We start from the raw sequence: 16,298 nt of genomic DNA, 5'->3' as shown, positions 1-16,298 counted from the left end.
AAGGAACTGTATTGTTCGAAGGATATTAGAAGGCATAAACTCAGATTTATGGGTCTCCATCGCAGCCTCTTCTGCCTTCACAGTAATACTTCTGACCAATTTAAACCAAAAAAAAAAACCTGATCTGTCTCGTTGTCGTCAGCATCCTTTTCATCTACGAAAGACGATCAGTACGCAGCAAACAGTCCATTTCTGATGGGGCTGTCTTCATGTGGTGCACCTTTGCTGATGGCTGAAGGGACCAGCCCTTGAGAGGGAGGTTGCGCCCAAAGCGCCGCACAGGAAGCTGCCAAGTTTTCGTGGGTTGTTGGTTTTTGGCGTTGAGGCCTGTTGCCACCCCGGAACTACTGGTCACCGTGGTGATGCACGCCGGCCCACAGGAGGTGTCGCCGTTTTCCTCTGTCGTCATCTAGTCGTCATCCCGGGTGCGATAATTGATGTTTCGGGCCTATGTGCTACGCATGTAAGCGTCCAGGAAGTGGAGCTTTGGGCTGTCCCCGTTGGTCGCCTGGTTCCGGCTACCTCACCGACCAGAGAGTCTTTGGGTACGAGATCATCTTCCATGCCGCAGACGTGCCCGGACCATTGAGGCCACCTCCGTCTGAGTGAAAAACTAACTGGGAGCTCTGCCTTCGAGGAGACGACTGCACTCGTGACTTTGTCCAGCTAGAATATACCCATAATGCACCGCAGACATGAAAGTGGAAATTATTGAGCTTCTTTTCTTGATCACTGTAAGTCGCCCATGTTTCACGGCCATACAGCAAGGTGCTGAGAACACAGGCCTCATAAACCATCAGCTTGGTACGCCTCTTTACCTCACTTTTATGGAGCTCACTAAGGCATTTGTCAGCTGAACAGGACTTGACAAGATTTTGGGGAGAATTGGCTGTGCACCAAGCTCCTCAGTTGCATCTACTTCTTGGCAACAGGCACTGTACCATGCAGCTCGATGGCCCCACTTCTGGCAGTTTCAGAGTGAAGAATGGAGTGAAACAGGGCTGTGCCCTAGACTTCGCGCTATTTGGAATCATCTTCCCCAGGCTTCTGACCTTCACCTTTCCTGTAGATAGGAAAGGAGCCTACATGCACACTAGGTCAGACAGCAAACTCTACAATCTATCAAGACTGAAAGTGAAGACATCTCATCCTGATCAGGGAACGTTTGATGATACTGTGCTAGTCGCCCACACGGAAACTAATCGAGCTACGAAGACTCATGGATTGTCTCTCCCATGCCTGGAACGTGTTCTTCCTGACTATGAGCATCAAGAAAACTGTGGTCATGAGTCAAAGTTGTTGCATCAGATTAAATAACACCCACTAGAAGAGGTTAGCAAATGCTGCTACCTTGGGTCCACAGTGACAGACAATCTGTCCCTTGATGTAGGACGTAATATACACAAAAGGAAAGCAACTACCACCTTTGGCAGACCAACAAAACGTACATGGAATAACATCAAGTTGACCTATATCTCGATGGTGGTGTAGTGGTAGTATCACTGGTCTAGAAATCTAGAGGCCAGAATAATACTCTGGGGATATGGGTTCAAATGACAGCTGGATGAATTTAAATTCATTTAATGAAATTTGGAATTGAAAGCTAGCCTTGGTAATGGTAATGATGAAATTATCATTGATTGTAGTAAAAACCCATCTGGGTCACTAACGACCTTTAGGGAGGGAAATCTGTTGTCCTTACCTGGTCTGGCCGACATCTGACTCCAGACCCACAGCAATGTGGTTGGCTCTTAACTGCCCTCTGAAATGACATAGCAAGCCACTCGGTTCAAGGGCAATTAGGGACGGGCAACAAATGTTGGCCTTGCCAGTCACACCCACATCCACTGAAAGAATAATAAAGACAATGACTGAATTCCACGAATACTGTGTCTGACTTGATCAATTGTTGGGTTTCTGTTTTGATAGATTTTCTCAACAAGCTACACATTTTTTTAAAAGTGGAAATCCTATGGCTGCCACCTCCTGCCAGCATGACGAACCGCTATTTTTTTTTAGGGGCGGGGGCGCGGGGTACACTGGAGTACCACTTTCAGGTAAACTTACCTTCCCCCCACTTTGTGCAGCAGCTCATTCCCATTGCCACCCATCAAACTGGGCATCGGGGTTGGTATCGTTCTGCAGTTTGCCCAGAGTATGTTTTGCACCTCAATATCATCTTCACTGTTCCTCAATTTTCTTTTTAGTCTACCACTGAAAACGCTTTTCTAAAGGTTTGTTCCTTTAATTTTTCCCTGGCAGACCTTATCTAGCAACTGTTAGGAGGGGTTTCATCAGGGCCACGGGTAGCGTTCTCGTGCATTTGCAGCAACATTAAATAGCGTTCACATCATATGTGCATGTTGCAAACATAACTGGCATGCAAAAACAATGGAGAAATAGAGCAAGACCAACTCAAGCTCATTTGTGAGATATCTCCTGTCTGATGGCCATAGAACATCCCTAACTTCATCTACACTGATGATCAAAAACTGACCAACGGTCTCCTTCTTCTTAGCCAGTCCCCCGGGATCGAGGATGACTTGCTTCCACTCCGGTTCGATGGGTTCCGAGATGGCCGATAAGTCCATTGCGCGATCTGCAGACCCTGTCCCATGTGGGGCAGGTAGGTGGCACTTGAAGGGTTGGGTAGGTGAGGTGTTTGGAGGTTTGTGTGCCCTCTGCACATTCCCGACAAAATCTCTCGGTGTGTTCTGTGCCTTAACCGAATGAACCTTCTCCATTTTGGTCGGTCACAAGCCAGGTGAGTCGGCGGGTATGTCCAGCCTCTTCAGGGACACTTTGAGGACATCCCTAAAGCGTTTCCGCTGTCCTCCTGGGAGTCGTCTGACTCGATTGAGTTCCAAGTAGAGCGGTTGCTTTGGAAATTTGATGTCTGGCATACAAACAACATGTCCTGTCTAGTGGAGCTGGTTTTGAGTGATTAGAGCCTCAATGCTGGGCATATTAGCTTGGGAGAGGGTGTTGCTGTGGGACCACCTTTCCTGCCACTGGACTTAGAGGATTCTGTGAAGACACCGCTGGTGGTACATCTCCAGTGCTTCGATGTGCCTGCTGTAGGTCATCCAAGTCTTTGAAGTGTATAGGAGCATGGGGATCACTGTGGACTGGTAGTCTCGGGTTTGAGATTCTGGTCCTCAAATACTCTTTTCCCCCCAGTTGGAGGAAGAGTCAGCTGGCTTTTTGAATGCAGTGATTAATTTTATCATCGAGAGGATGCTTCCAAGATATGGAAAATGGTCCCATTTTTTCAGGATCTCTCTGTTGAACTTTATCGATGAGGGGGAGATGTTGGGCTGTGGGAGCTGGTTGCACAGGACCTTAGTTTTTTTAATGAAGGACCCATTTCCTCATCTGCTTCGGAGAAGGAGTCAACACTGACCTGGAGCTCAGTTCCTGAGTGAGCGTGCACACAAGCATCATCTGCATACTGGAGCTCAGTGACTGAGGTTTGAGTGGTTTTGGTTTTGGATTGAAAGCAGTGAAGGTTCAACAGTTTCCCATCTACTCTGTAGATTATCTAGCTTACAGTATTTACATCCATTCAGAACCAGGTGAATTAGCTTCTCCTTCACATAGCCTATTCATTAAATGATGCCACCCCTTGTTCTGTAGTTATGGTATTAACCCAACCTAGAGAACTTAGGTCAAAGCTAAGTGTGTTTATTAATTACGTGATCTCCACTACAGCCATCCAGTTTGCAAAGAGTCTTTTAGGCATCAAGAGCTGAGGCAGAGTTTCCAGTGTTTTACCCTGATCTAGCTGTTGTATTGTTATTGAAGTTGGTCCAGTTTGGCATCTGCTCAAAGGACCAACTTACAATTATGTTACATCTTCATCCCTCTAGGGACATCTCAAAGCGTTTCATTGTCAACTAATTATTTTTAAAGTGGGATCGCTGTTGTAATGCAAATAAATGTGGCATCCAGTCTTAGACTCCACAAGCAGCAAATGAGATTAATCCGCAACGAGTTTGTTTTGGCGGTGTTGTTTGAAGAATGAATGTCAGGCTGTTCACAGGGATAACTTCCTGCTTAGAGAACATTCTTGATAATAAGTATAAAGATTGGTCGGCGCACACAGGTTGTTACTGGTGCTCAGCCAAGCCCTTGTATGAATAACTTCCACCACAATGAATATACCCTTATGATAAGCTACACAATCAAGAGCGCAGACCCACTGTCTGCAGGAAAGGATCTCCGAGTTAAATAATGAACTGCTCAGTATTGGGAGGAAAATAAATTTGCTGCTCTTAGATTACACAGTAAGATTCCTTAATCTCCTATTGAGAGATTGATTCTATTTCACTGGTTGGAGAATCAAAAAGACGAGGGCACAGTCTCAGGATAAGGGTCGATCATTTAGGACTGAGACAAGGATAAATTATTTTGCTCAATGGATTGTGAATTGTCTTCCCCAGAGGGATGTGGATGATCCAGCATTGAAGATATTTAATGCCGGAGTGGACAGATTTTGGAATCAATGGATATGAGGAGCAGGCAGGAGAGTGGAGTTGAAGCCCAAGATCAGCCATGATCGTATTGAATGGCAGAGCAGGCTCGATGGGCTGAATGGCCTACTCCTACCCTCACTTCTTGAGTTTGTGTGTATCTCCACATCTGTGGGTAGTTTGCTGGAGGTGAGGTGCGGTATTGCAGTGAGGAAAATGGAGAAGAGGACTTCTGCAGTGACAGAACAGTAGGAGGAGTAGAACCCTAACGCTGGTTTGTCACCACTGTTTGCCTTTTAAATTGCTACAAAGGCTTACAGCAGAGCCGCTCTTTACTATACTTCCCATCGACAATAGGGTCACTTTAACCTTTCAAGTTCGGCTTTTGGTTTTGTGCCAAGTAATATCGCACAAATAATTGCTTCAAAAACACTTGCTTTAATCTAATGCTTGAAATAACTTCTCAATTTGTACTTCTAGACACTTTATTCCCAATGATACTATCCTTGGATCGTTTTGTACAAAAGTTGATTAAAATGTAGCTCTTGTCCATTGATGTTCTACATCATTTTAGTGTTTGGAGTTACCCTTGAGTCAATTTTCATTGTTCTTAGCACTGTGTAAGAGCAAAGGTTAGCAGTAGATTAATAGGGAGAGTACATTTCATTATACACAGTGGCTAGCTCAAACTTTGATGTTATTTGTGTTAAATACAATACTGGCCCTTGAACCAGCCCCTTTATCTTTTACAGTTCACTTCTCCTGGCTTATTGATTTGCTTCAGGATGTGACTGAAAATTTCATACTCCATTTTTGAACATCTTTTTTCTCATCTGTCCTTGTGTGCATAAAGCTCTTAGCAAATGGCATTGGAAATAGGGTTTTGACATGGGGTGGAATCTTCTGCTCTCGCTGGCGCTGAGCTTGGAGGCAGGAAGGGCATTTACTGAGGCAGGATGGTGATGTATCTGAACTCTTCCGCCTTCCTGGCTCTAGTTCTGGACTAAGTTCTGGGTGGGAAGGTCCATGGTCCACCTTCCCGCCCCGCCGCCAGTTAAGGGCCTCATCCCACTGCGGCTAACTCTGCTGCAAGCGGGCCTGTTGCCCTGTGGCATGCATGACAGGTGAACCTGGGCAGGCCGCTTGTCACCTTCAGCAGGGGGTGGGTGGGGTGGGCGGGAGCTCCCTCGATCAAAGACCTGATTGAGGGACTGGACATTGGGAATGGGGGATAGCGCTGAGAGCCATCCCCTTCCCCCTCTCTCCGTGACCACCCCCCCCCAAACCCCGCAAACACCCGCCTTCCTTCCACACCCCCACCCACATTACTTACCTGTGGCCTGGGCCCTCTGCGATCCTGGGACTCCTGTCCTTCCGGCAGCAGCCACACCTTCTTCAGTGGCGCTGCTGAGCGCGTGCTACCAGCCTCTGGCCGGCAGTTCTCACTAGGCTGGTCTTGTAGCCCCGTGGTCTTGATTCCAGGGTAAGTTCCACTGGTGGCCTCATCACTGCCTGACTAGCGGGTGTTCCGGTAGGCCACCCCGAAAGAGCATGTGTCTCTTGCCAGCTCGCAAACGAGACCCACAATGCCATTCCGCCCACTGAGATTGTTTGTTCATGTTATAGTCCATCTGAGACATGGCTACCCACTGGTGAAATATTGGGTTTGATCAGAGAGGCTATTGTCATGTTCCTTCTGTCGGGTCACTTTGCTTGCGAACATGGTTGCAGGCCTATCTACCGGCGGGTGAGTTGGCAAACAATATACTGCAGACGCAGAGACCAATATAAGAGGAAGCACGTGCTATTTATTTACCCAAGTAACAGAGCACGAACACAGTGTGTGCTTCTCCAACCACACCCTATTCTAAACTACCGATTAACATTGTAGCCAACACTACACAGCAATTGGGTAATACAGTCAGGTAGCCAATCTGCTCTCATTCTCTTAAAGGTGTATTGCACCACAGATTACCACAGCTGTGAACATCCTGGGGCTTACCATTGACCAGAAGCTGAACTGGACTAGCCATATAAATACTGTGCCTACAAGAGCAGGTCAGAGGTTAGGAATCGTGCAACGAGTAACCCACCCCTTGACTCCCCAAAGCCTGTCCGCCATCTATAAGGCACAAGTCAGGAGTGTGATGGAATCCTCCCCACTTGCCTGGACGAGTGCAGCTCCCACAACACTCAAGCAGCTCGACAACCATCCAGGACAAAGCAGGCTGCTTGATTGGCACCCCATCCACAAACATTCACTCCCTCCACCACCAACGCACAGTGGCAGCAGTGTGTACCATCTACAAGATGCACTGCAGGAACTCTCCAAGGCTGCTGAGACAGCACCTTCCAAACCCACGACTGCTACCATCTAGAAGGACAAGGGCAGCAGACACACGGGAACACCACCACCTGGAAGTTCCCCTTTAAGCCTTTCACCATCCTGACTTGGAAATATATCGCCGTTCCTTCACTGTCGCTGGGTCAAAATCCTGGAACTCCCTTCCTAACAGCACTGTGGGTGTACCCACACCACATGGATTGCGGCGGTTCAAGAAGACAGCTCACCACCACCTTGTCAAGGGCAATTAGGGATGGGCAATAAATGCTGGCCCAGCCAGCGACACCCACGTTCCGTGAATGAATTTGAAAAAAGGGCTGCAGGCAATGGAGTTAAAGCAATTTTTTTTCCTTGGAGCTTCTTTCATCTTCTTTAATATAAAATAAGATCAAGTTACGAGTGCTCATGATTTGCAATCCTTCATCTGATCTTTTTTTAAAAGAATCTCATTACTCACTAAGAGGCTTTGCCACAATCTTTTTAGTGTCCAAATGCTTTATCAAATCTAATTAATCCTATTACACTAAACTAACACCAACTGTGAATGGAATGAAGATTTAAAACTCTTTTTTCACTGGAATTTGTTGAAGGTATTTTGTTCTGCGATAGGTGTCTGTAGTAAGCAAGCTTCAACTACTTATTTTCCAGAAGTAAATGTCATTATATTGAAGGACTTCCTGCTTTTTAAACTTTAAACCGGCTATTATCAGATATAGTAAAAGCTAGTCAATGAATTATGATATTCCTTTGCCTGATGCAGATATTACTTTGCCTGATTATTGGAATTGAATCTTAAAATACTCTTTGCAAAATATATAGTATTTACCTAACTCTCGGTCATATAAGTATGACATGTAATGGAGATTTTGAGCATTTTCAGGAAATAGGAACTAATTTGGGGAAATTAATACTACACTAATGATATAAATCTGATTGTTGCACAATAACACTATTAGACTTACTTGAAGCCACACTAAAGTCATATAACCCTGTGAGTTATCGGGACTTGGAATGCGCTACACGAAAAGGTGGTGGAAGCTGATTCCATCAAGAATTTTAAAAGGGAATTGGACAGGGATTTAAGAATGAGGAACTGCAGGGTTATGGAGTAAAGGTGTGGGTGTGGGACTAGGTACCATTGCTGTTTCAAAGTGTGCCACTGCCTGAGTGGTCTCCCTCTGCACTGTAAGGTCTATGATTTAAGATACCTGCAAAGTATCTGTAACTGAGATGATGAGGAGGCAAATTCCCAGTCCTGTGTAGAGAGGCATGTGAAAGCACCCTGAGATCGACTCTTGCTCTAGACTTCCCCTATGCGCATACAAGGTCATCTCAATCCAGTCTCCACATTGTACCTCCCTCATGTATATCTCAGGCTTGGGGGTAAAAGCACCATCTATGCTATGGATTGATGCACTTTGTCATTGCACTGCCTCTATCCTTATCAATGACCTTAGTCATGTTGCAGTGTACAGCAATGCCAAGACATGCTGAATTTAGCTGTGATGTGGACAGATTCAATTACTTAAGCTCACCTTGCATAAGATCCTGACAACCAACAGAAAGAGGACCCTTCCATCTTTCTGGCCTTCAGACTTTCTGCAGAGCTTTGGGATTCAACATGCGTATGAACCAGTCACTACAAGCAGTGTTATTGCACTATGTACTGTTTGAACATCATTATTATCCGTGTATTATAGTTGGCGCAAGCAACTGAGATACGATTGGAAGAGTGGGATGCGAGAAATCTGAAATAAAAGCAGAAACTGCTGGAAATACTCAGCAGTTCAGGCAGTAGCTATGGAGAGAGAAACAGAGTTAACATTTCAGGTCGATGACCTTTTGTCAGAGCTCTTGACGAGAGGTCATTGACCTGAAATGTTAACCTGTTTCCTATGTTATCAAGGCCTATAGCATCACAATCTTGGAGATAAATCAAGTATTGAGTTCATTCTATTAGGCGATAGGTATTATATTAGATAATCCCTATGTGCAATAAAAATGTCTACAATTTGAATAATTGGAATAATGTTTCACTTTGGATTAAGTGCAATATGCTTGAAAGGGGGCTGTTGGTGATCAGATTAGACAAGAATTGGGTTACCAATGGCTCCAAACAGCCAGGTAGTCACCGTGTGACAAAACATGAGCAGGGGAATTGAATAAAACCCAAATCCAAAGCACGGGTTCCATCATTTTCAGCTCATTCTGAGCTTTCTGTTTGGACAGTTGCAGTTCCGTGCATCCGACAATGTTTGTGTCGCTGATAAACATTTAGATTTTCATGACAGGCTAAAGTCAAACCCCATGAGAAAAATGTAGCATATTTTGAAAATCATCAACAGTTATTTAACAGTTTAACTTAAAGAGCCTCTCCCCACTCTTAACTGTTTATAGTCATGCAGTGTTTGTAGTTTTCCTGCACTTTTGCCCAAGGTGCTTTTTATAAAGGCCCTAAAAGCCTGATGTGTGTGTTTTTCCATTTGGTAGCTCCAGTTTTGTGAAGTAGCTGCCCATAGTGAAGCGGGTAAGTTCTGTCTGGGGGTGGATTTATTGCTGGTGTGTGTGTGTGGTGGGGAGTGGAAATAGCGTTTTTTTTAGTATTTTCCTTTTATAACTAGTTCAGTCCGGTTTACTCCACCTCCTGAATGGTAGTTGCGGAAACTTTTACAATACATTCGAGGTGTCTTGAGGACTCCCTCCAATTAGAAGGTTCCTGTTTTGTTGTCCTGTGAAAGCCAATGTAACTTGATTAACTTGTAGAATGTACTTCAGGTGGAAAGAAAACCTTCTGTAAACACCAGCCAAGGTCCCAGTAAATAGTGGGGGCAGCTTAAAATGGTGCCGTTGATGTGTAAAGATTGCCGCACAGTAAGTTACGGACTCACAGTTGTTAAAATAAGTGCCGTTGACACATGGTTCTCATGTGGTGTGTGTATGTATGTACATAATATATAACATATTGTGAATTGAAAAGAAAAAAATCAAAAAAATATAGTGACAGTTGTCAGAAAGTTGCCAATGTGTACGCTAAACTAGACGTTGATGGATTTACTTACACTTTATCTAATTCGTCAGACGGGTCTGTGAGAGATTGTGTGTGCGCTTTATCCATTATTAATACCTCAGTACTTCCAGGCCATAGCGCTTGTTAATGATGCCTCAGTGGTCACTGTTGGAGAGGGAATTTGTTGGTGAGGAATGGAAGTAAGATGCAGTCTGTTGAGAATTCCCAGGCCATTATTGTGAAAACGCAGTGAGAAGCATGAGTGTTCTTAGTACATTATCCCTCCAAAAATGCAACTTTTGACCAACTATCCAGAGCTTTAAGCTCAGTGAGGCATGTCATCTTGTTAAGTTGATGTCACTAAACTTGCTTCCAACCATGTAAAGAAATTTGGCTGGCTTATCACTGATTATAACACACCTGCATCCTGCTAGCCGCAAGGCACATCCTAGAGAGTGAGCAATGATGTGGTAAAAAGGGAAGTTCTTAAGAGTATTCAGACTCTCTATGAGCCCTGTTACTTTTCCATATCTTACCGAAGTGCATTTGATAAACATGTTAAGTTTCTTACATTATTAGTTCCAATGCAAAAAGTGCTTCCAATCCTCATTAGAAGCTTTCACCATTCTGGAACTTTCAACAAGAGCTGCCGGCTGAAGTCTGTGGGCCAGGTGGATGTCACTGGTAATAAAAGGATTGTTTTATTCTTCCCTTTACCAATGGAATCAGTGAGAAAAGGTCATTGTGGAAGCCACAAAGCCATCAAGCTGATAAAGTCCGATTGATGTTAAGATGCCACAGGCCCCAATTGGGTTTGGAAGGTTTTCAGATCCGTATCTGTCACAGTTCAGGGAGGAAGCTGGCTTTTTTTTTTGAAATGTCTTCTTTATCTGCCCTGGGCTATTCATGATTGAGTGCGCAGATGGAAACTGAGTAATATCCCTGCAGGCCCCGTACTCCTGTTACTATGGAAATTGTGTAGTCTTCTATTTAAACCTGGTTTCCCTGATCATGCTACCCAATTCCCTGAATGAAACATTTGAATTAACTCAATGAGGTATTCATTAACCCTGAGAGTTACTTCCTGTGCCCAGATCAAGTGTTCAGTGCCTTTTCTGTTAACTGGGAGCATGCAGTTTCATGGTATAATGTACAAGTAATTTAATTTGAGGTGCTGGAAGGTTATAATGTTTTGGCAAGTTAAACAAAGCTGTGGGAACAAAATAAAAAAATCACGATAACCTCTGAAAATAGATGGCAATGGAATCTCTTATTTTGATCAGAGATACTACATTTTAACAGCTAAGTTGACGGGATTGTTATTCAAAACCAATTATATTTGTACAGAGGTGCAAAATTAATTCTATGTTTAACAGGTATGCCTTAATTTTTCTGAATTATTTATTGCTTCAAAGATTTATAGGTAATTTACATTGGCTGTTTCCTGATGTCTCACTCTTCCATCCATGTACACAAACCGCATTGGTTAATGTTGCCTTTATGAAATTGACAAAATGGATTTTTTTGTTTAAGAGGAGTTGTGCTGATTTTGCCAGCACCAATTGCCCAAAACCAGCCAAACAGTGTAACAGATCGAGGAATTTCAAGCACATGTTATGCCTTGCGCAGATCGAGTTTTCATGAATTTTAAAAAATTTATTCGCTCATGGTATGTGGGTGTCGTTGGCTAATCCAACAGTTGGTGCTCATCCCTAATTGCCCTTCAGAAGGTGGTGGTGAGCTGCCTTCTTGAACCGCTGCAGTCCATGTGCTGTAGGTACACCCACAGTGCTGTTAATGAGGGTGTTCCGGATTTTGACCCAGCGACAATAAAGGAACGGCGATATATTTCCACATCAGGATGGTGTGTTGCTTGGACGGGAACATGCAGGTGGTGGTGCTCCCCTGCATCTGCTCCCCTTGCCTTTCTAGGTGGTAGAGGTCAGGGGTTTGGAAGGTGTTGTTGAAGGAGCCTTGGTGAGTTGCTGCACTGCATCCATTGTAGATGGTACACACAGCTGCCACTGTGCGTCAGCAGTGGAGGGAATGGATGTTGAAGGTGGTGGATGGGGTGCCAATCAAGTGCCCTGGATGGTGTTGAGCTAATTTGAGTATTGTTGGAGCTGCTTTTACACTGGTTTATAACAAACATCGCTCTGGAAGCCTGCCATACCCTGAGATTGATTTAATGAGCATACATAATTTCTGGCAATTGCAGCCCTTTGATGAAGCTCCACAAATTAAGCTGGTATTTTTTTAGGTGCAAAGGCATTAGGGGGACACCCTTTAAAAGTTTTATTTCATTTACTAAAATTTTAATTTATTGAAAAGTATACCCCAATGAAGTTATTAAATGATTCTGCAAATGATTTAAAGTCGTTCTCAATTCAGTGTTGGGTTACTCACCGATGTCGGACGAGAGCTCTTAGTAAAATTGCTTATTTTTTTATGAGGAAGTTGTCTTCGGCTGAGCAGATAAAACAGCACGAGTCTACTGCTCTTGTAAATGATGGAATGTTTCTTTCGAAGAGAAAGGGGAAATATAAATGCATTCTGAACTGCGCCACCACACCCCCCGTTCCCGGTTGTGCTGTATCATGGAAGATTTTACAATTGTGATTATGCAAAAGAGTTTGAGCGGATATTGAACCCTAACTCCGCTTTGGAAAACCATTGAAATTTGCATTCAGATTGCTGATTGCGATCAAAGCAGAATCTCTACTCCATTACGTCTAATAAGGCTGAATGGAAAGGCCAAGTATAACAGCGTACTATAATTTGCAATTTATGACATTACAGAGAGGCATTTATGTTCACATTGGGAATACTATCATGATCTTCCATCTCATTGACTGGGGAAAAATAAGAACTTTAGGGAGCAGGAGCATGTTGAATAAAAAGCGCTCTTAAAATGAAAAGTTCCAGTGGAGCTATTAAATTATATTTTTATGCCATTCTAGAAGATTTTAAAAACGGGTGCAATGATTGAAAGCATGGGTTTTTAATATCTCTCCACTTAATTGAGTGGATATCTTGATATCTGGGGTTGGAGCTTCTGATTCTGATCTTTATTATATAAATTGTGCTCCAACTTCCTGTAGTTTTGCTAATAAGTGGTTTTTTTTTCAAGTATCTGCAAAGTCTGGTTTGCCGAGAGAGCACGTTTGAAAGTTAGTTCTGTGTTACAAAAAGAAAAGGAACTACAACAGCGTTCTTAATTCACCCGCCGTTCACTGTTTCTTTCCTCTTTTTCAGTGCTGCCGACCTGTTCCCCTCTGGAATTCCATTGTGATAATGGCAAGTGCATCCGGCGCTCCTGGGTCTGTGATGGTGATAATGACTGTGGGGATGATTCGGATGAGCAGGACTGTCGTAAGTGTGCTTGCATTCTGGCTGTGTCTGGCCAGTCTGAATGTATTGTTATGTGTTCTTTGTCACAGTTCTCTTGCTCACGTCATTTCTTCACAAATAATGCTGAGACTCTCCCACCTGGTGCTGTCTTCACGACGCTATCGAGGACAAACTTACAGAATACTGAAAGGCCTGGATAGAGTGGACGTGGGGAAGATGTTTCCATTAGTAGGAAAGACTAGGACCCGAGGGCACAGCCTCAGAGTAAAGGGAAGACCTTTTAGAACAGAGATGAGGAGAAACTTCTTTAGCCAAAGAGTGGTGAATCTATGGAATTCATTGCCACAGAAGGCTGTGGAGGCCAGGTCATTGAGTGTATTTAAGACCGAGATAGATAGGTTCTTGATTGGTAAGGGGATCAAAGGTTACGGGGAGAAGGCAGGAGAATGGGGTTGAGAAACTTATCAGCCATGATTGAATGGCGGAGCAGACTCGATGGGCCGAATGGCCTAATTTCTGCTCCTATGTCTTATGGTCTTATGGTCAAACTAGCATGCTCCGTCTTCTCTGTAGCAGGTTGGCTCAGATGAAACAGGCAAGTGGAGTTGAGGAGAAAAATGGTCATGATCTTACTGAATTGCAGAACAAGCTTTTTTATTAATTCTTTCGTGGGATATGGGCATCACTGGCCAGGCTGGCAATTATTGCCCTTCTCTAATTGCCCTTGAGAAGGTGGTGGTGAGTCACCTTCTTGAACTGCCACAGTCCATGTGGTGTGGGTACACCCACAGTGCTGTTAGGGAGGGAGTTCCAGGATTTTGACCCAGAGACAGCGAAGGAATGGCGTTATGTTCCCAAGTCAGGAGGTGAGTGACTTGGAGGGGAACTCCCAGGTGGTGGTGTTCCCATGTATCTGCTGCCTTTGCCCTTCTAAATGGTGTCAAAGGGGCTGGGGTGAGTTGCTGTAGTGCATCTTTTTGATGGTATATACTGCTGCCACTGTGCGTCAGTGGTGGAGAGAGTGAATGTTTAAGGTGGTGGGTGGGGTGCTGATCAAGCAAGCTGCTTTGTCCTGGACGGTGTTGAGCTCCTTGAGTGTTGTTGGAGCTGCACTTATCCAGGCAAGTGGAGAGTATTCCATCACACTCCTGACTTGTGCCTTGTAGATGGTGGACAGGCTTTGGGGAGTCAGGAGTTGAGTTACTCTCCGCAGGATTGCCAGCCTCTGACCTGCTCTTGTAGCCACAGTATTTATATGGCTAGTCCGGTTCAGGTTTTGGTCAATGGTAACCCCCAGGATGTTGATAGTGGGGGATTCAGCGATGGTAATGCCATTGATTGTCAAAGGCAGATGGTTAGGTTCTCCCTTGTTGGAGATGGTCATTGCCTGATACTTTTGTGGCATGAATGTTACTTGCCACTTATCAGCCCAAAGCCTGAATTCTGTTCTGGTCTTGCTGCATTTGGACATGGACTGCTTCAGTATCTCAGGAGTCGCCAACGGTGCTGAACATTGCGCATTCATCAGCGAACATCCCCACTCCTGACCTTATGATGAAGGGAAGGTCATTGATGGAGCAGCTAAAGATGATTGGGCCGAGGACACAACCCTGAGGAACTCCTGCAGTGATGTCCAGGAGCTGAGATGATTGACCTCAACCACAACCATCTTCCTTTGTGTTATATATGACACCAACCAGTGGAGAGTTTTGCTCCTGATTCCCATTGACTCCAGTTTTGCTCGGGCTCCTTGATGCCAAACTCGGTCAAATGCTGCCTTGATGTCAAGGTCAGTCACTCTCACCTCACTTCTTGAGTTCAGCTCTTTTGTCCATGTTTGGGCCAAGACTGTAATGAAGTCAGGAGCTGAGTGGCCCTGGCAGAACCTAAACTGAGCATCAGTGAGCAAGTTACCAGAGAGTAAGTTCCATTTGATAGCACTGTTGATGACACTTTCCATCACTTTGCTGATGATGGAGAGTAGACTGATGGGGCAGTAATTGGCTGGGTTGGATTTGTCCTGCTTTTTGTGTACAGGACATACCTGGGCAATTTTCCACAAAGCCGGGTAGGTGCCAGTGTTGTAGCTGTACTGGAACAGCTTGGCTAGGGGTACTGCAAGTTTTGGAGCACATGTCCTCAGTGCTATTATTGGAATGTTGTCAGGGCCCATAGCCTTTGCAGTATCCAGTGCCTTCAGCCGTTTCTTGGTATCACGTGGAGTGAATCAAATTGTCTGAAGACTGGCATCTGTGATGCTGGGGACCTCCAGAGGAGGCCAAGATGGATCATCCACTTGGCACTTCTGGCTAAAGATTGTTGCAAATGCTTCAGCCTTATCTTTTGCACTGATGTGCTGGGCTCCTCCATCATTGAGGATGGGGATATTTGTGGAGCCTCCTCCTCCAGTGAGTTGTTTAATTGTCCACCACCATTCACGACTGGGTGTGGCAGGACTGCAGAGTTTAGATCTGATCTGTTGGTTGTGGGATTGCTTAGCTCTGCTGCTTCCACTGTTTGGCATGCAAGTAGTCCTGTGTTGTAGCTTCACCGGGCTGACACCTCATTTTCAGTTATGCCTGATGCTGTTCCTGGCATGCCTTCCTGCACTCTTCATCGAACCAGGCTCGAGGGAACATCAAGCTCACTCCAGCTCCTATTGCTACGCTCTTCTGTTTTGCATAACTTCCATGCTTTCTAATGTGTCTCTATTTATAACACTGAGTGTGTTACCACGCCTGCTGAGGTGGCCACTGACATTGAAGATGGCCACTGAGATTGCTCTGCACATGTACAGGGTGATTGCTGACATCGTTTCAAAGCGTCCATGTTGGAAAACTGCCAGTCTCAATTTGTGCGTGTGTGGATGAGGCATCATCGGCAAAGCATGAAGTGAGACGCCTTATCTATCAGGTGATTGAAAAGTGACTGTGTGGCCTAATGATAACTTCAGTGTGAATCATGCTGGTATCAGAGGGTTGCATGTTCAAGCCCTACCATTTAACACAAATATCCGCTTCAATTTAATGGAACTGAACTCCCTTCCCAATTCTGAGCTGACGGTGCTGATTTTCCTGCCAGACATTGCAGGGGCCTTTAGTAAAACTGTATTTTCTTGCTGTTC

The 16,298-nt window shown here is 44.7% G+C and overlaps 1 protein-coding gene across 2 annotated transcripts in view; it reads left to right on the top strand.

Annotated features, from left to right (window-relative positions):
* lrp4 (low density lipoprotein receptor-related protein 4) overlaps positions 1 to 16,298 on the top strand; it is a 415,707-nt gene that overhangs the window by 252,315 nt on the left and 147,094 nt on the right. For both annotated transcript variants that reach the window (XM_078549559.1, XM_078549558.1), the window contains exon 3: positions 13,079 to 13,195. In XM_078549559.1, the coding sequence (XP_078405685.1) occupies positions 13,079 to 13,195 (117 nt within the window). The remainder of the gene's footprint in view (positions 1 to 13,078; positions 13,196 to 16,298) is intronic.

Source organism: Cetorhinus maximus, chromosome 9 (genome assembly GCF_964194155.1).
Source record: "Cetorhinus maximus chromosome 9, sCetMax3.hap1.1, whole genome shotgun sequence".
NCBI classification, from domain to species: Eukaryota; Metazoa; Chordata; class Chondrichthyes; order Lamniformes; family Cetorhinidae; genus Cetorhinus; species Cetorhinus maximus.
This window is presented reverse-complemented; position numbering and strand designations above follow the sequence as displayed.